General features: G+C 48.7%; 1 protein-coding gene and 1 long non-coding RNA gene across 2 annotated transcripts; one reads left to right on the top strand and one right to left on the bottom strand.

Moving 5' to 3' along the window:
- Positions 1 to 1,312: 1,312 nt before the first annotated feature.
- LOC123363139 (zinc finger protein 777-like) lies at positions 1,313 to 18,770 on the bottom strand. The gene is made up of 7 exons (XM_045004000.1): positions 18,582 to 18,770; positions 17,346 to 17,702; positions 16,563 to 16,689; positions 11,102 to 11,257; positions 10,316 to 10,429; positions 9,967 to 10,080; positions 1,313 to 3,927 (listed from the first exon to the last, which is right to left on the bottom strand). Exons 1-7 carry the CDS (start codon positions 18,603 to 18,605, stop codon positions 2,807 to 2,809), a joined length of 2,013 nt encoding a protein of 670 aa, XP_044859935.1. The 5' UTR covers positions 18,606 to 18,770; the 3' UTR covers positions 1,313 to 2,806.
- Positions 11,237 to 12,740, top strand: LOC123363163. Its single transcript, XR_006576718.1, has 2 exons — positions 11,237 to 11,524; positions 12,341 to 12,740. It is a non-coding gene; the product is annotated as an uncharacterized LOC123363163 (long non-coding RNA).
- Positions 18,771 to 20,526: the final 1,756 nt, after the last annotated feature.

Genomic DNA, 20,526 nt, shown 5'->3' with positions numbered 1-20,526 from the left:
AGTTTGCTTGGTATCATATTGTTAGTGACTTGGGGGGGGGGGGGTTAAAAAGAATCTAAAATAACTCTAGGCCTTTTGTCTCCCCTCCTCAGCACCAACCCATTTTTGAATGCTGTGAGTTACCTGCATTTTCCTTCTGAGAGCTGACAGGTAAATTCCCCATTCCCTCTCCCAGAGTTGTAATAGGCTCAGTTCCATCTTTAGCACCCACACTGTGCTGGGGGGATAGGAGATATAATAGACACCAGGTTTAAAACAAAGTACTTCTTCACACACCCCTCAGGAAACCTTTGGGACTCATTGCCAGTGGACACTGTGAAGGCCAAAATTATAGCTATGTTAAAAAAATTAGGTAAATTCATGGAGGATAGGTTCATCACGCCAGGGTGGCCAAGGGATGCAACCCTATACACCAGATGGCCCTAAACCTCCAACTGCCTGGAGCATCTGGCATTAGCCACTGTCAGAAGACGGGATACTGGGCTAGACAGACCATTAGTCTGACCCAGTAGGGCCACTCTTATGTTATGCTCTTATGACATTGGCAATGGGTATTTTTTTGTTTCCTAATTGTATTGCTCAAGTAAATAAGGCACCCTCATATTCTTAAATTTTGCCTTTAGTTCTCATCAATCACAAAATCAGTTTTTAAAACACAGTATCCAAAATCGAAATGATACAGAGGATGGATTAAACGCAGCAATGAGAGAGGCACAGTGTATCAAAAGGAAGGCTTTGTTAGGAAAGGGGTATTGTGAGGAACGGCAGACATGCTTTGAGGAAAATCTGTTAGGAAAACACAAGCGCTGAGTCTACTCTCACTCATAGTGGTGTAAATTAACAGTAACTCCATTGAAGTCAAAGGTGTAACACTGCCCTACCTGAGATAAAAGTCAAGCCAGAAGCAGCTGAAATGGGGTAACCGCTATGGGACACTGGCCTTGAGCAGTCTCTATACAGGGGGGACTCCACCCCATGTGATGTAGCCACACAAAAGAGATACTTGCAGCACTTCCAATGCCACAGGTTCAAAAATCGTGAGTCAGGCCCATCAAAATCATGATTTAAAAACTAATAAATGTTCAGTTCTTCTTTTCTGCCGTCTGAGATTTAGCACCTTAAAGACTAACAGGTTTATTTAGGCATAAGTTTTCATAGGTAGAAAACCCACTTCTTCAGATGCATGGAGTGAAAATTACAGGCTGTATTTTTCACTCCATGCATCTGATTAAGTGGGTTTTTTACCCATGAAAGCTTATGCCCAAATAAATCTGTTAGGCTTTAACGTGCCACTGGACTCCTGGTTGTTTTTGTGGATACAGACTAACATGGCTACCCCTCTGATACTTGAGATTTTAGGTTACACTTGGTCACATTTTCAAGTTTTTCTCCACAACAAGGAACAGAAGTGTGTGTGTGTGGGGGGGGGGGGTGTTAAACAAAAGCTTAGAGCCTCCTGTAATCAGTTGCCTCTAGATGGGTCTTGAAAAACACCCAGTATCCCAAGACTTGAGACAAGACTGCAAGAGTTAGCAGCGTCTTTTGGGTGGGAGTGAAGGTTCTGCTTCCTGATTAGTGTAAACATATTAAAAATCAGTAAGGAGAGAACCAATGCAAGGGGGCTTGAAGAAGCACATGAGCAGCTGGAAGGAGAAAGCAACAGCACCCGTCACCCCACCGCCTGTCTCTACACATTGCAGTAGGTTCCATGTTAAAAGTGTGATTTGCTTCTTAATTATATTTACAATATCCTGAACACTGTAGCAGATACCTGCAAGCTCGCTGCCATGTAGCAGTACATGTCCCTATTGCTGGACTCATTCAAGAGGCCCTGTTAAGCTTTGGGTAACAGTGGACAATGCTAATTACAGTATGTACATCGAAATGAAATGAAATGAAATGGCCAGGTGGTGTTGCGGGGGAGGTAGGAACAACGCCTTCTCACTCTGAAGGATGAGGTGACAGTGTTAACTTTAGGTCTTAAGAGTCATGATCAGATTTGTACATGTTACGTTGTAAGAAGCAGCTCAACTATTCCTCCCCCCCCCCCACACACACACACGCACCCCACCTGCCCAAGTGAAAAGCTCCACTGTGGTGACCTGCCCAGATAGTTCCTGGGTCAGGATTCGGGTAGAACATCTCTTTGAATTTACTAGCAGTACTAACTTCCCATGTGTTCCCCACTTTTTTCAGGGCATTTCTCATTATCTCCCCTTTTTCATTTTACTCCTGAGTCCCTCTTCTGCTGGAGTCACTAGAGAATTCACATGACCTCAAGGTGAGTGAAAGCTAAAGCGAGGGTCGCCTTAGGAACAAGAGCAGACCAGACCTCCAAAACTATATTGGACCTGGGCCATGGGGCTGAACTTGAGATGTCAGCTTACAGCTCAAGCAATTGCAATTCAGTCTTGTCCAGTGAGGCCCAGCGACAGGCCTTCTATACAGAGTGCCCATCCCCCTCCTACTCCCAGTCATTCATGTCCCTTCTAAGTTCTTCCTCTCCCGGTCCCGTCCGGCTGCTTGGGATATTCCCCAAGCAGAAGCTGGTTCCCCTGCGTGTCCCCACGCTGCCATTGCTGCATTTTCAGTTGAGAGAGAAGAATCCTCCCCAGCTAGTGTCCCTGGTTCCCCTTTCAGGTGGTGACAGAAGGAAGTCCACTGGCTGGGTTTTCACCTCTCCTCCAAGGGCTCAGACACACAGTCAGATCTGATGAGGTGAACCTCTCTCTAAACCATGGACATTTCAACCCCTCCTCTTGCCTTTTGTCTGACTAACGCGCCTGCTGTACATTAACTGCACTGGCTACCACGTATCTTCCATCTTTACAACCAGGAGTCCGGCCTCTGCTCCCTGTCTGGGGCTCCGAGAAACCTCCGGATGCCCTTGCTCTGTGCTGTGGAGACTCTGATGTTCTTTCAGAGATTCCTCGTATCGGAAGCTTTTCTCACATGTGCCACACTGATGTGGCCGCTCCCGGATATGGACTTGCTGGTGTGTCTCTAGCTCAGGCTTCCCCGAGAAGCTTTTTCCACACTCAATGTGGCATTTGAGCCCTTCTCCTGGGTCATTACCCTGATGGTCGACAGACCCACCATGGCTTTTAGCAACAGGGCTGCCCTGGTGGAGTCTCTCTTCCACGTGATTTCTTTGGTGCTTCAAGAAGCTCGTCTTGAGCACAAAGCTCTTGCTGCACTCAGTGCACTGGATGGGCCGCTCACCGGTGTGCAGGCGCTGGTGGTTGAGCAGGTACACCTTGCGACTGTAGCTCTTGTCACACTTGGTGCACTTGTAAGGCCACTCTCCCGTGTGGATGCGGTAGTGGTTGTTGAGCTTGGACTTCTCGCTGAAGCTGTTGTCGCACTGGGTGCACTTGTAGGGGCGCTCGCCAGTGTGCAGGCGCTGGTGCGAGATGAGCACGGCCTTCTGCCGGAAGCTTTTCTCGCACACCGTGCACTGGAAGGGCCGTTCCCCCGTGTGCACACGCTGGTGGTTGAGCAGATACACCTTGCGGCTGTAGCTCTTCTCGCACTCGCTGCACTTGTAGGGCTTCTCCCCGCGGTGAATCATCTGGTGTCGCAGCAGGTCCGACTGGCAGTTGAAGCTCTTCTCGCACTCGGTGCACTTGTAGGGCCGCACCTTGGCGTGGCTCCGCAGGTGCTTGACCAAATTCCCCTTCAGCCGGAAGCTTTTCCCACATTCACCGCAGGCAAAGGGCTTCTCTCCCGGCTGCACCACAAAGCCCTTAAGCAGGCCGAAGTCTCGGCCACACTGGGTTGATTGCTCCATTCTGATGACTGCAGGGTTAGACAGCTGTGCAGCCGCTCCCTGCGGTAGGCTCTGCAAAACCTCCTCTTGTGGTTCTAACTTTTCCAGACATCCCTCCTGGGGCTTCTCCTCCTCTTTGCTTGCTGTCCCATCATTTGCTAGATGACAGAGAGAGAGAGAGGGAGGGAGAGACGGGCATTAGTGCTTTGATCTGGAAAGAAAGCTTCCCTGGCTAAGAGATACTGTGCAGAAAAAAAACTGACACTTTTTAATGGCCCAATGAATAATTTATTGCCTCAGTGTATGAACTCAACAGACCTGAAGTAGGGCTCGTCCTGGCTTGAAATCTTGTGTGCTAGACAGCGCAATTTGGGTTGGATGTCATGACACTTCTAGCTCACATACCTCCTGCATCACAGCACAACTGATGTTATGAGCCTGAAACCACCCCTCCAAGCTGGGTGTCGAGGGGTAAACATTCCCCCACAGAAGGAATGGGGGCAGGGTAAAGGAGGGGCCCCGTTCTTCTGCATCCCATGAAACACTCAAAGACAGGATCAACTGCCATCATTAGTCACATGGAGGGGAGCTGTGACTGGCGTCCACCATCACGTAATGGCTATACATTTACAATGAGGTTATTAGACTGTAAGCGTCAAGTCAGGCTATGCCTGCTACCGTAATGAGAGTAGATGGTACCAGCTGTGGCTCCTGAAACCCACTGCTTTGTGGGTAGTCTGGGAGGGCATAAGGCTAAGGGAGCAAACCCTGACATAAAATCCCCACTGCCTTGTGGGTGAATTCAGGAGAATGTAAGTCTCTGCGAGTAAACTCAGATAGAAAATCTGGAGTGGAGCCCCAAAGGCGGTCAGGTACTAATATTTTAGTATCTTTCCAGCAACTCCTGCAGCAGATCAGGTACCAGACGTATTGGTTCTTCCTCTCCTCTGGATTTTACGAGTGACGCCGAGAGCGGGGTCCTGATGCATGGGCAACTCAGGGCCTCCATATCATTTTCCCAGGTACTCCAGCTTCGCCTCAAGCGTTGACACGACTCGGGAGGCAGCAGTCACCGGTTCTAAGCTCTCACTCTATTGGTGTAGAGTTGAGCACCAGCGGCTGTCTCTGACGGTGGGAGAGATCATCGTATCTTACTGGACAACAACCGCCCGCCATAAAACTGGACAGCCCCCAGACAATAGGGTGTTGTCCTGCCACAGTCTGCCTGCTTCAAATGGGTGCTTGGAGCTTAGAATTTTATAACTTGACAAGGGGCCTGTGACCAATGCACCAGGCAAATCAAGTAAAAGAAAGAAAACATCCTTAAAGATAGGGCGCTGGAATGTTCGCACCATAACAACTGGATTGCCTCAGGACCTTCAACAGATCAACGATGCACGTAAAACTGCCGTGATCAACGATGAGCTGAAACAACTCAACGTGGATATTGCATCCCTCCAAGAAACTCAGCTAGCATGAAGCGGATCTCTCAGAGAAAAAGACTACACATTTATCTGACAGGAGAAATGCACAGACGAAACACGAGAGAACGGAGTGGGATTTACCATCAAGAACTTACTTTGGGGAATGACTGAGCCACCTACAAATGGATCAGAGAGAATTTTGGCACCACACTTGTTCACATCTGAGGGCCCAGTCAACCTTGTGAGTGTGTATGCCCCAACACTCCCCCGTCTTCTGACATCAAGGACCAGTTCTACAACCAGTTGAACACCACCATCAGCAGGATTGCAAAACACAAATATGTTTTCCTGCTAGGGGACTTAATGCAAGGGTGGGAGCTGATCATAAAGCATGGACCAACTGTCTTGGTCAACACGGAACTGGTAAGATGAATGTAAACGGCCAGAGACTGCTAGAATTTTATTCCTATTATCTCAGTGTAACAAACTTATTCTTCCAGACAAAGTCGCAACACAAAGTGTCTTGGAAACATCCCAGATCTGGCCACTGGCACCAAATGGATCTTATCATCACAAGGCATGCCAACCTTAACATTGTCCTCATTACCCACAGTTATCAAAATGCTGATTGCAACACAGACAACTCTCTGGTATGCAGCAAGATCAAACTTAAACCAAAGAAAATACACAAATCTAAAGTAAAAGGATGTCTTTGTATTAACCTCAGTGCCATAGCGGACCAAGAAAAGTCACAGTAGTACAAGAACATACTACAACAAACCCTTGCCTCCAGTGATTGTGCCACAAGCGTCCAGCTGAAGTGGGAGCAACTGAAGAACACAATCTACGATGCAGCCCTGTGTCTTTAGTAAGAAGGAAAACAAGACCAACGACTGGTTTGATGCATATTCCAGTGTCTTGACACCAGTCATAGAAGCTAAACGCACAGCCCAAACCAACTACAAGAGATACCCAAATGAAAAAACCTTACAAGTGTTGAGAGTGGCAAAAACCAAGGTACAACAAACTCTCGACACTGCGCCAATGACTATTGGCTGCACTTGTGTGAAAGCATCCAAGCAGCAGCTGATGCAGACAACATCAGAAACATGTATGATGGGATCAAGAAAGCCTTGGGTCCAACTTCAAAGAAGACAGCCCCATTGAAATCAACAATGGGGGAAACAATCAACGACCGCACTAAGCAGATGGATCGCTGTGTAGAATACTACTCAGCTTTAATCTCATTAAAATATTGTTACGGACATAGCCATCACTGCCATCAAAAGCTTGCTTGTTATGAACCAACTCGACAATGAACCAACTGTCGAGGAGCTTAGCCTTGCCATAGATGGCCTCCCCAATGGAAAGGCCCCTGGAAACAAAATGCATATTGTCTGAGGTCATAAAATGCAGAAAATCTATTCTACTGCAACATCTTCATAAGTTGCTCTGCCTGTGCTGGAAAGAAGGCAAAGTACCATATGAAATGAGAGACATCAACATCATCACTCTATAAAAACAAGGGTGACAGGAGTGACTATAACAACTATCATGACATTTCCGTTCTTAGTATTATGGGAAAAGCCTTTGCCCGAGTTATCTAGAATAGACTTCAGACCCTTGCAGGCAGAATCTATCCTGAATCACAGTGCGGCTTCAGAGCTGAAAGGTCTACTTTCGACATAATCTCCTCTACTGAAACAACTACAAGAGAAATGCAGGGAACAAAAGAAGCCCTCCTACATAGCCTTCATCGATCTCACAAAGGCTTTTGACTTTGTCAGTAGAAGTGGACTCTTTCCGCTTCTAGAAAAGACTGGATGTCCCCCCAAGCTCTTAAGCATGATTCGATCCCTCCATGAAAACATGTACAGCACAGTCCAATATGACGGTTCAGTGTTCTGAGGCTTTCAAGATTCGTAGCGGAGTTAAGCAAGGCTGTGTACTTGCCCCAGCTCTGTTTGGGATCTTCTTCTCCCTGCTACTGAAACAAGCATTGGTTCCTCAACTAGGGAAATCTACTTGCACACAAGGTCTGATGGAAAGCTGTTCAATCTTGAAAGACTCAGATCTAAAACCAAGACTCGGGAGGCCCTTATCCAACACCTTCTCTTCACTGATGATGCAGCAGTGACAACCCACACAGAAGCTCACCTTCAAAGCCTAATGGACAGTTATTCCAAAGCCTGCCAAGACTTTAAGCTTACTATAAGCCTAAAAAAAAGACATGCCAAGGAGTTGAGGAAGCACCCTCCCATCAAGATCAACAACTATGAACTCTAAGTGTTGAATGAGTTCACATACCTGGGGTCCACTATCGCAGACAACCTTTCACTTGAAACGGAACTCAACATCTGCATTGGAAAAACCACCACAACAATGTCTAGACCGAACAAGAGGGTCTGGTAAAACAACAAACTGACAGAACACACAAAGATCTGTGTGTAGCATGCATGTGTTATCAGCACACTTTCGTATGGGATACTCTCATCAGAAAAAGCAGCTCAACAGCTTTCATATGTGTTGCCTTCGTTGAATCTTTGGACTCTCCTGGAGGGACAGAGTCACCAACATTGAGGTGCTTGAACGAGCCAGCATACCCAGCATGCAAACACTCCTCCAAGAGAGACGCCTCCGCTAGCTTGGGCATGTGTGCCGAATGAATGATGGGCGCATCCCAAAGGACATCCTCTACAGCAAACTGGCATCTGGGAATAGACTCAAAGGACTCCCAAAATTGCATTTCAAGGATGCGTGCAAGTGAGACCTCAAAGAAATGGATGTGGCTGTGGACCAATGGGAAGATCACACTCAAGACCACAGCCTTTGGAAACAAGAGCTTAACCAAGGTCTCCGGAGTTCCGAGAGGAAGACGTCCAGCTTAGGCGAGGAGAAAAGAGCTCGCAGAAGGCAGAGCCCAAAGGGTCAAGACACCACCTTTAAATGTGACAGATGCAGCAGAGATTCTCTCTCTCAAGTGGGTCTCTTCAGCCATAAAACCAACTGAGTAAATTCTTTACCTCTCAGGGACGCACACCTATGGGCTCCCAAAACTGAAGGATGCCTATTACTATTAGACTGTAAACCCTTTGGGGCAGAGATTATCTTTTCGTTCTGTGTTCACACAGCAGCTGGCACAATGGGGCCCTGATTCAGGACTGCAATACCAACAACAATAAACGATCACTTAGAACAGGTAAGAGCACACAGAGGCGGAGGAGCTCCGAGGAGCCACAGGTAGCTACTCCACTCACCTCCTCTGAGGTGTTTCAATCCCTTAGAGCCCACTGGGACACCCTGACACTTCAATATTCACCACTGTCAGGTAGTTAGGATATCTTTTGTACAAAGTCTGTCTTGTGAGGTATCACTCTAAGGGTACGTCTTCACTACCCGCCGGATCGGCGGGTAGCAATCGAATTCTCGGAGTTCGATATATCGCGTCTCATCTAGACGCGATAGTTCGAACTCCAAACGCGCTCCGGTCGACTCCGGAACTCCACCACCGCAAACGGCGGTGGCGGAGTCGACGGGGGAGCCGCGGACGTCGATCCTGCGCCGTGAGGACGGGTAAGTAACTCGAACTAAGGTAGTTCAACTCAGCTACGCTATTCGCGTAGCTGAACTTGCGTACCTTAGTTCGACCCCACCCCCAGTGTAGACCAGGCCTAAAAGTCTTGCTCTGCTAGACATTAATATCTCGTTGGATTGTATGTGCTATTGTTGTATGTGAAGTTATGAAGTTTGGCTATGTGTGTTTTACTGAGACACGTTGGGTTGAAACACCCACAAGCAGCCTTTCAGGTACAACAGTAAAAAGGCCAAACAATGTTACTGGCTTATTGAGGAAATGCACACAAGCACAAGGATTACCCCAGGAACTGTGTACAATAGAAAGCTCTCAGAGAGAGCACTGCACAATAGCTGACCCAGGTCACAGCAAAAGAGCTTTCCAGCAAGTGGGGAGAAGATATAAAAGGGGGACAATGACATCATGGGGGGACCTCACTCTCCCTGCAACACCACCCCTGGAAACACCTGGGGGCAAGGACCGAACTGTGGGAAGTGATGGTCCCCGGCTAGAAGGATTTTTAACCTGAGTATGAAAACCTGGGCAAACCAAGGCAGTTTGTGCCTTAAGAATCTGCCAGCCTGTTTATCACTCAGGGTGAGAATTTGCTAATTTATATCCTTCCTATCTAGTGTTTGAAGCTCAGTTTGCAGGTTTTGTTGATTTACTAAGGTGATCTGCTTTGGTGTATTCGCTATCACTCACCATCACATCAAATTATCTTTTGTAGTTCAACTTTTTTTTTTTTCTCCTCTAAAACCAGTTTGTGGAATTCATAACTGGTGGGGCAAAAAGCGGTGCATCTCTCTCCACACTGAGGGAGGGGGCGAATTTTATGAACTTGTGCTGTACAGTTCTTTGGGGTTTACACACGGGGGGGTGCGGGGGCACTTGAGTAACTGGGCAGTTCCTTAGCTGAGCCTTCCCATGCAGAGCAGATCTCCGTGTCTGTGTGTTTCTGCACCTGGGGGTGTCCTTACCCGTATGTGTGCTGGTAAAGTGCAGCCTGAAGCCTGGGGAAGGGCTTGACAGGCTGCATAGCAGTACAGTGTTAAGGGAACCCAGGCTGGTGGGTCAGGCAGGCGCAGTGGTACCCCAGTACAACAGGAGGCATCCCAGAGCAGGAGGGCAACCCGTCACACCCACTCCCCCCCAGAGCCAATGGGAGTTTTGCACAAGGGCAGCCAGCCATTGCTCACCCATGCTGGAGCCTGTGAGAATTCTTCCTTCCCCCAGTTCCTGCTGGTCCCCAGCATCCAGCTCTTCCTCCTCTTTGATCCAGGGTAAAGGGGCAGATGTGGAAACTGGTGATTCTGTTAATGAGAAACAGCAACAAATTAGTGTGTGTTTTACCAACACCTACTGACCTCTTTCTGCAAAGGATTTGGGACTACAGCTGTCTGGGACGGGTGGAAGGGTGAGTAACATTTTGTGAGGAGAAGGAAAAACAGATGAGACAACACATCCAGCCAGATGTGATTATACAAGTTGATGGGCCAGGTGCTGTTCACTCCCCTCACTGAGTCCGAGTTCAAACCCACGGCTCACCTGTACTGGGCTCCAGGGGAATTTCTCTGTCCGCCGAACCCCCCTGGGCCCCGATACACGGCTCCTCCCCTCCTTCAGCCCGGGGCAGGATGTCAGGGTTTGAAATGGCATGGCCTATTGATGGAGACAGAGATGAGGGGAAATGAGTGTTTTATTCATAGTCACCAGGCCCTTACACGTGATTTTAGACCTGAGCTGAACAGAGGCAGAACTGGTGATCCTCAGGAAAGCAGATCTCTGCTAGGAAATGGATTACTTTTCCCAGGGGAGCCTAAGGAATCCTCACACTCCTGTAATATTGTTGCTTGCAGGGCCACACAGCTGCCCCTGCCATGCCCACTTTTCATGCTCTTGTCTCAGTGGGTTCACTTCTGCCTGGGCAGAGTTTAGGGCGAAAAGGGGGCTTGGCAGGGGTGAGACAGGGCGTGGCTGGCACGTAAATTTTAAAGTGCAAATCCAGTTCATGAAAACGATGCGCCTGGCAGGTAATTTGAGGGCTCGGAGAGACTCCTATTGCCAGCCAGGAGTAGCAGTTCACCTGTGCGCGCTCTGGAGCTGCACTTCCAACAGGGAGTTCAGTGCCTCATATGCTAACCACAGGGTGCTTCGTGTCCCACTGGCCTGCAGCCCCGCTCCTCTCATCTTCCTTCAGCTTGTTGGATGACGAGTAACAAAGCGCTGGGCTCAGCAGCCCTGCCGACGACTCTCTCACAGCCCTCACCCAAACCCTGCACTGTCAAGCCCTTACAGTGGACGTATGGGTTTGTGATACTTGGTAGAACTCACCTGCGCTGGGGTCCACAGGGATTTCTCTTTCCACCAGCCCTTCCTTCTTCTGGACTCTTCCCTCCAATCCTTCCAGGGATTCCCACTGATCCCCGACACACGGCTCCTCCCCTCGCTCAATGCGGGATAAAACGTCTGGCTTAGAAACAGCGTAGTCTGTTCATGGTAGCAGATGTTAAGGGAACATCATGGCCTATTAATATTCATTGCAATTAATGCTAAATGATTTTAAACCAGCTCCCCTTCTCTCGCTGGAGCTGACGACAGATCTGAAAGGAGGCCAATAAGGATCCTGTAAAAAGATACCATTCCTTGTGGAGGTCGGGTGTGCTCCCCAGCAGAAGAGCCGGGGGTCACCACACAGAAGGGGAGTTGATATGCCAGAGCCAGTTCCAGGAGGAATGCTCAATGCTCTATTACCAGGTGACACAAAAGGAGAGGTTACTTACCTCACAGTAACTTTAGTTCTTCGAGATGTTTTATCCCTATGGGTATGCTCACCATAAGATGCGCGTGTAACCAACTTGCCTAAGAGGGAGATATCTCTTTAAGACAGTGGATCTCAACCCTCAGCCCAATCAGCACACAGCTGTGGCCCATGTGACATTCCCAGGGCCATACTGGTAGTCTATATACTGCGTGGATGCGGCTCACATAACATATAGAGAACTACAGATGTGGCCCACAATGGTGAATCGGTGGAGAACCACTGCTTTAGGAGATCTATGAGGGGAGGGGATAGGAATAACTTGTTCCGGGGTCATTGTTGCTAGGCAGATTTAGAACTCACATCCAGAAGTTTCTGAAATAGGGTGTGGTAGTTCTGGGTCTGCTCCAATAGGTTCCCTGTTGCTGGGGTCAGACACCAGGAGGGCAAGTGGTCAGGGCCTTTTGCAAAACAGCTGCCATGGGCAGTGTGTGGGTGGGGGAAGCTGAGCCCAGGAGCAGAAATCAGGTTGTTTTCCCTAACTCTGAAGCATTTTGCAGCAGGTTAGTGATGTTGTTAACCTGACAACAGGGAAGCACAGCCAGTATTAATTTAAAAAAGGGGAAATTGGGAAGGAAAAGTAATTTATTTTATTGTAACTGTATACTGTGAATGTTGTATTGATTTTATCCAAAGTGTTTTAATTACATTAACTCAACTAGTATGATTCACCAGCTTTTCTTTAAATTTGATCCTGGGGAAAGAGTCATTTATATTTTGCATTTTCTGAGTTTTGCATTTTCTTGTAACAGGGTTTGTTTTAAATCTATACACTTCACTGAGTGATTGGTTAATCGGTTAGCTGACTGGCTAACAGTGATTTCAGCAGAGGAAGAGTCTGCCTGGATTCCAGCTGAAGATTCCTACAAGCCAGTGGAGGGAAGATGTTGCTTTTGACTCAGACGACTGTACAGATTTGGTGGTTAAAGACTCAGACTCAGGTGAATTCAACCTAAACTTTTGGGAACTCTGAGTTTCCTCTCACTGTCTTTCTGTGGAGACTGAGCTGTTTAATTTGTTTTCTTTATTTCTGTTTATGCATAACTGTGAAGACAATGTATGTGGATTATAAAATTGCCATGTTATGTTGTAGAAATTAAGTTATTATTCATTATGTTTCTTTATCATAAGAATTATAATGTTGGTACTTAATTAAGTTAATTACTTTTGTTCTTTTTGGGACTTGAATGTGGGGACACTGACCCTGTGCAATCCTTGCTGAAAATCCTTAGACTGAATTCTGGGTCTCCAGCTGCTTTTCTATGGGAGTTGGGGGGTTTTTTAGGCTCTAGAGAAGGCCAATGAAGTGAACTCTAGCCCCCACAAAGGTTACACACGCACAGCCATGTGCTCTCAACGAGAGTCAGCAAAGCAGTGTCTGCAGGCCTGTGCAGAACAGCCCCTCATGCCTCCAAACAAGAGCCTATAAGGAGGAGTGGACTCATCACCACTCAGTCCCTTCTCTACCACCTAGCAGAGCCTCTACAGCTGAGGGGAAGGACGGTGGGAGGTGGAGCATCCATAGAGACAAAGCATCTCAAAGTACTCAAGGTCCTATAAGGTAAGTAACCTCTCCTCCTCCTTTGAGTGTATATGTCCCTATGGGTGCTCCACCAGAGGGGACGCCCAAGCAGTAACTCAACGGAGAGGCAAGTCCAAGATGGTTCGGAGGACTGCATCACCAAAGGTAGCATCATCCCTAGAAGTAGGTAAAATGGCGGAATGCTTGGCAAAGGGGGGGAATGGAAGACCAAGTTGCAGTCCTACGCATTTCTGGAATGGGAATGTCTTTCAGCGGAGCTATAGCTGTCGACTGAGGTCCAGGGGGAGTGTGCTGTCACTCTGTGAGGGGGCCGCATCGCAACATGTTCTAAACAAGTTGAATTGCAACCCATTAGACAGTCTGAGTGGAAATAGGGCATCCCTTCATTCTCTCAGCAGATTATACAAATAACCTTGGAGAAGCCCAGAAGGTCTTAGTCCTGTCAAGGTAGAAGGTGAAAGCCCTTCTGACACCTAGTGTAAGTAGACTGGTCTCCTCTCCAGAGGCTTTGAGTAAAACACTGACAGGCGGCTTCCTTCTGGGTCTGTCATAAGAGCACTGAACTCTCCCATTCTTCTAGCTGAAGAGATGGCTATAAAGAACTAAGACTTGAGGGAGAGGTAGAAGTCCCCATCTCTCAAGGTGCTGCTGCAGTTGCAAAAGCCACTGGAGCGGCCTGGGACGTTGAAACCAATGTAAGAACATAAGAATGGCTATACTGGGTCAGACCAAAGGTTCATCTAGCCCAGTATACCATCTTCCAACAGTGGCCAAAGCCAGGTGCCCCAGTGGGAATCAACAGAACAGGTAATTATCAAGTGACCCATCCCTTCGTCCATTCCCAGCTTCTGACAAACAGAAGTTAGGGACACCACTCCCATCCATCCTGGCTAATAGCCATTGATGGAACTATCCTCCATGAATGTATTTAGTTCTTTTTTGAACCTGTAATAGTCTTGGCCTTCACAACATACTCTGGCAAGAAGTTCCACAGGTTGACTGTGCATTGTGTAAACAAATATTTCCTTTTATTTTAAACCTGCTGCCTATTAATTTCATTTGGTGACCCCTAGTTCTTGTGTTATGAGGAGTAAATAACACCTTATTTACTTCTTCCACACCAGTCATGATTTTATAGACCTCTGTCATATCCTCCCTTAGTCGTCTCTTTTCCAAGATGAAAAGTCAGTTTTATTAATCTCTCCTCATATGGCAGCTGTTCCATACCCCTAATCATTTTTGTTGCCCTTTTCTGAACCTTTTTCCAATGTGTCTTTTTTGAGATGGGGCGACCACATCTGCACACAATATTCAAGATGTGGGCGTTACCATGGATTTATATAGAGGCATTATGATATTGTCTGTCTTATTATCTATCCCTTTCTTAATGATTCCCAACATTGTTAGCTTTTTTGACTGCCACTGCACACTGAGTAGATTTTGTCAAAATAAAAACAAATAAAAATAAAATAATTGGAGTATACCAATCTCCTAGAACTGGAAGGGACCTTGAAAGGTCATTGAGTCCAGCCCCCTGCCTTCACTAGCAGGACCAAGTACTGATTTTTGCCCCAGATCCCTAAGTGGCCCCCTCAAGGATTGAACTCACAACCCTGGGTTTAGCCGGCCAATGCTCAAACCACTGAGCTATCCCTCCACCAAAGAGAACTAAGCACAATCACTCCAAGATCTCTTTCTTCAGTGGTAACAGTTAATTTAGATCCCATCATTTTATATGTATAGTTGGGATTATGTTTTCCAATGTGCATTACTTTGCATTGATCAACATTGAATTTCATCTGCCATTTTGTTGTCCAGTCATCCAGTTTTGTGAGAGCCTTTTGTAGCTCTTCACAGTCTGCCTGGGACTTAACTATCTTGAGTAGTTTTGTATCATCTGCAAATTTTACCACCTCACTGTTTACCCCTTTTTCCAGATCATTTATGAATATGTTGAATAGGACTGGTCCCACTACAGACCCCAGGGGGACACCACTATTTACCTCTCTCCATTCTGAAAACTGACCATTTATTCCTACCCTTTGTTTACTATCTTTTAACCAGTTACTGATCCATGAGAGGACAGAGGAGGAGGTGGGCCTCACCAAGGCTAGTGAGCATTCCATTAGAAGGAGCTTCTGTCTAGCCTCTCTGTCTTTCCGAGACCTGCCTTTAAACCCAGAACTGATCTTACACTTGGACAGAAGGTGGCTGTCTCCAAAGCAGCTCAAATGCCTGTCACTACAGGGAAAAGACCTGGGGCAGGTTTGGCAGGACTTAAACCCGGGGGTCTTTGGCAAAATGCAGAGCGTTAATGGACCAAAACAGACAACAGAAAGAAAAAGGGGAGGGGATAATCTTCCTTCTAATCACAACTGTGTTAAAACTACACAAACACAGGAAAAACTAAGAATAAACCACTCTGTTGAGAAAGGCAGGAAGCTGAGAACCAGCGGACATGCAACCACTCCATCTCGAGCCGCAGGCAGTTGAGAAGGAACTGAGTGGCAGCTGGTCCGCACCCCCCTATATCCTGTCATGTGGAGGTGCCACTCTGGCAGGCCTGGGCTGCAGACACTGCTTTGTAGTTTCCACTCAAGAGCGCATGGCGTGCGTGCATCCTACGGTGAAGCACCCTATAGACATACACTCAAAGAACTAGCTGATACAATGGTAGGACTGAGATTTTAAATCAGCAGAAGTCTGATTTTACCACAGGATGGGGTGATCTGGCTCGTTAAAGGAAACGAAGGATGGTTTTGTATTTCAGGCACTGGCTTGCTACTCAGCACACCTGGGTTCAATTCCTGGCTCTGCCACAGACTCCCTTCGTGACCTGACAAGTCACTTAAACTTGTTGAACCTGTTCTGAAGTCCTCTGAAGTCAATGGGAGACATTCCACATGTTTCAAAGGGTTTGGGAAAACTAGGTATTAGAATAAAAGAGGCATCGCAACTATGAACAGGCTACTCATGTACTCTGTGGCATGTAACTACAACAGTTATCTGCAGCTAGGAAGCACTGGACCAGATCTATATCTGCAGTTTCCAATTTAGTTTTAAATAGGAGGGTGTGTGGTATGAGCTGTCTATTGCAAATGCTCTGGGAAGTAGCGATCCACTGGAAATCAAAGAAACTGGAGAATAACCTGCAATGGGAACCAGAGTAGGAACTGTTTCTAATCAGAGAGTAAAATGGCTATTAGCCAGGATCAATGGCTATTAGCCAGGATGGGCAGGGATGTTGTCCCTGGCCTCTGTTTGCCAGAAGCTGGGAATGGGCGACAGGGGATGAATCACTTGAGGATTCCCTGTTCTGTTCATTCTCTCTGGGGCACCTGGCATTGGCCACTGTTGGAAGACAGGACACTGGGCTAGAGGGACCTTTGGTCTGACCCAGTATCGCCATTCTTATGAAAACTTATCCTTACCCAGAGAGATCAGAGTCTCATAGTTCCCCTTCATCACATTCTTGTAAAGCTCTTTCTGCCATTCCTCTAAGTTCTCCCACTCCTGCTCGTTAAAATAGACGGAGACGTCATCAAATGTCACCGGCACCTGGAATCATAAGGGTTATAATAAACTTCTTTCTTAGACTATAAGGACCTGACCCAAAGCTCACTCAAGGGAATGCCAAGGACTTTCATAGGTTTTGGAGGAGAACCTTATGGCAGGGAATGCATCTTGTGCTGTGCTCTTAGATTCACCAAGACCAGAGCACTAATTTTAGCAGAAACTTTGAAGAGTCGGGGCCAAATTCAGCAAGAAGATATGTGTCTCCTGAAAAGCCCATAGTGCCCTCACCTCCCACTGACTAAATGGAGCATTTGCTGGTGGTCTGTTGAGAGCATCTGGTGGGCTGGCTCTGGCCGAGGTTTCCAGCCACTGTTTCCAAATTGCAGCAGAAGTGATGCATAACTATGCTCCTAATATTACTTTTCCACATCAGCACTTGCTGGAGAAACCAGCAAACTAGGGACTGAGCTGGAAACAGAGTCCAGATGTCCTGATTCTCAGTCCTGTACATTATCCACAAACAACTGGACCAACTGGGTCTGGCCAGTGAGTTATTGGACACCTTGAAGCCAATAAGATCAGTCCCTGCATCCACACTCCTATACAGTGGTGAATTAAAGGGCCTGCATATCAGAAGATAGGAAAACCCGTTCAGTACCTAAGTTTGTACCCCCCAACACTAGCTGGGATATTGTTACCTTGGGGACTTCTCCCTTAGTGCCTGGGGGCAGTCTCAGGATCCAGAAGTTCCTGTTTCTCAGCAGGTTCTCCATGTTCTCCAGCCTCCTCTGCAGGAAGTTATTCTCCTGGATCAGAGTTCCTAAAATAGTCCATTTACTCTCCAGCTGGTTACCAAATTCCATCGCTGTCCTCTCACAGTCTGTTAACTTCTGCTCGGTTGTCCCTGTTCTCCCCTCCAGATTCAGTAACCGGGTGGCGTGGGAATTCACCTTCCTCTCCACGGCTTGGATGGCAGCCACTACTGTCCACAAGGAGATCTCTGTAGTGTGATGATGGGCTTCGCTCACAGGAGTGTGTTCAGGGACAGCAGGAGCCTGTTTGCATGAAGAGAAACAAAGTCAGCATCAGGGAAAAACAGCCCAAGCAGCAGATTTGAAATGGAAACCCCACAATGTCTGACTCATAGGAAGTGTGGCATATTCACAGACTTTATTTGATTATCTAGCCTGACCTCCTGCACAGCACAGGCCGTTCAGTTTTACCTAATTACCCCTATACTGAGCCAAATCACTAGAGTAGCGGTTCTCAAACTGGGTCACAATCCCCCGACTCCGTCTTCATGAGGTTGCCGGGGCTGCAGCCGCTGGCGGCAGCTCCACGAAGCTGAAGGTAGCGGGTGGCGTTGCCAGGTGTCCCTGTTTTCAGCCAGAACCTCCGGTCGAAAGGGGACGAGGTGGCTCCAGTCAGCACCACGGACCCGGCCGCTGATACGCGAACGAGCAAGCCGGGAGCTGGTGTCCTGACACGGTCCCCAAGCCCGCGCTCTGCCCCCCCGGCCGGGACCCACAGCACCCCAGGGTGCCCGCTGCCGGCGGCTCCCCGGAGGCTGAACACAACGGAACGAAGCCCGAACACGATGGAGGGTTTCTCCGGGGCAACGGAGGCTCCGGCACAGACCCAGACCCTCCCCCGCCGGACCGGGCTGGGCCAGACGTGCGCCCAAGGGCGCCCCCGGCCGGGAACCGGGCTCCTTCCCCCCAGCGCCGGGAGCCTGCGGGTCGGACACAGCGCCGGGGCGGATGTCAACCCCCGGGTGCAGCTGGGGAGCAGCGCCGGGCACCGGCCCAGCCGCCCGAACCCCGGCCCGGCCGGGCAGCCCCGCGCCCCCCGCGGCCCGGCTCCCGGGGCCCAGGCCGGGCGGGGCGGGGAGAAGCTCCCGGGGCCCGAGGCTCCCCCGCCCGCCGGGCCCTCACCTGGGCAGCGGCCCGCTCGGCCATGGCCCCCCCGGGGAGGCGGGCGGGGCTTCTCCAGCGGGCCCGGCCCGGCCGAGCTCCGCTCCCGCTCCGGGCTGGGCAGGGTCCCGGCGCCGCCTCGCCACGGGCCGGCCCCGCTGCCGGGCGGAGCAGAGCGAGCGCAGCCGGGAGGGAGGGAGGGAGCCGCGGCCTGGCCCGCAGCGTCCCACCAAGAGAAGCACCGGGCGCTGAATCCGCAGGGCCGCTGCGAGCGGACAGCGCCCCCTGCCGGGCCCGTCGGAGAACGCAGCTCTTGGCCTAGAAGGTCCCCCCCCACCCCGGTGTGCGAGCCCCCCCAGCACCAGGCAGTGATGACCCTGTGACATACGGCTATTGAGTCAGGGATTTTAACCCCCAGGGCCCATAGGGTCCCCTCCACTGAGCTCCTGTACCAGCCCTCCCATTGCACCCCTCACCTGTCCTGAGCCCAAGCGCTCCTGTCCGACTAAAGCAGGGGCCAGAAAGAAATCCCCTTCAATAGCAACAGCGGGTAAGTAAATACCCGGCCCTAGGGGCAGGCTCCAGGCTGGGCCGTTAAGACAGATCACACACCGAGCAAGCCCCTGCCAATTGCCTTTGAAGGGTCCCACCAAAGTAGCGTTACCAACCCTCCAAGAATTAAAGATTATGTCATGTGATGAAATCTCCAGGAATTCATCCAACCAAAGTTGGCAACTTTACAGAGATCAAGGGCTCAGTCCACCCTAGATTTGCTCTTGTGAATAGTGGAAAGACTTCAGTGGGGTGACTGCCAAACCCAGCCCTACACCCTCCCTCACAAATAAACCACATTCTGCAGCATGGTGCCTGGATGCTGCAGGAGTTTAGTTTAAATTAAGAAATTACAGGTCAGGTCCTCAGATGGCCTAGAGCAGCCTCACTCTGTTGACTTCAACTGAACTATGGTGGTGCACACCCCCGGAGGAGCTGGGCCTACATTTTATTAAATGAGCTGCAATATGAAATGAACAGTATGACCAGTACAGGAGCCTGCATGTTATTCATTTTGATACTGAGCACAATTTATGTTTTCAGCATTCAATAGGCCCTGGATTTTTATATCAACCATGACTCACTGCATCACTGAAGTTGTCTTAGGGGAAAAGATTGGGGCAGCTGGGAACTGGAGGATTAGCACAAATGGAGACATTAAAGGCAGTTTGGGACTGTAGGATAAGCACATTAGTTTGATATTTCTGCTAAAATAAGTAGCAGACACTGATTTTTTCATTTAAATTACCAGCGTTAGGATCCAGAGGTAGCACCCTAGACAGACGTGTAGGGGGAGTCATTTTAGGCAGCCTGCCAACAGAAGCAAGCCACACTGCATGACTTAGGCCAGGTCTACACTACAGACCTAGATCAGTATAACTGTGTCCCTCAGGGTGTGAAGAATCCACCCCCTAGCGATGCCATTACACTGACCTCACCCCTCCCGTCAACAGCGCTATGTTGGCAGAAGAGCTTCTCCCACCCCCAGAGCTTCTGCCTCCAAGGGAAGTGAAGTAACAACACCAATGTGAGAAGCTCTCACCTTGGTGCTAAAGCACTACAGCAGTGCATGTGAAGACCAGCCCTTAACCTTGGAAACTTGAACTGAGCGTATCTTGACAATCATGAGACCTGCAGCCATAACTTGAATAAAAACCACCAGATTCTGAAACACATGCTCTCTGGGGCTGGTTTTGGATTACCACAGCATTACAAGCATTAACTTTTACCAACTCTCAACAATGATTTCAATAGGACTACTCATACTTAAAGTTATGCACCTGGACATTATGCTTATAAATAGCTTCAGATGCTCATTTTTGCTCTCTGATTTGTAGGTGAGCTATGGTTTTGGATTGAAATGTGCTGCTTCTCATATACTGTCTTGATGACTGAAGTCTGAGACAAAAGAATT

Source organism: Mauremys mutica, chromosome 2, assembly GCF_020497125.1.
Source record: "Mauremys mutica isolate MM-2020 ecotype Southern chromosome 2, ASM2049712v1, whole genome shotgun sequence".
Lineage (NCBI taxonomy): Eukaryota > Metazoa > Chordata > Testudines > Geoemydidae > Mauremys > Mauremys mutica.
This window is presented reverse-complemented; position numbering and strand designations above follow the sequence as displayed.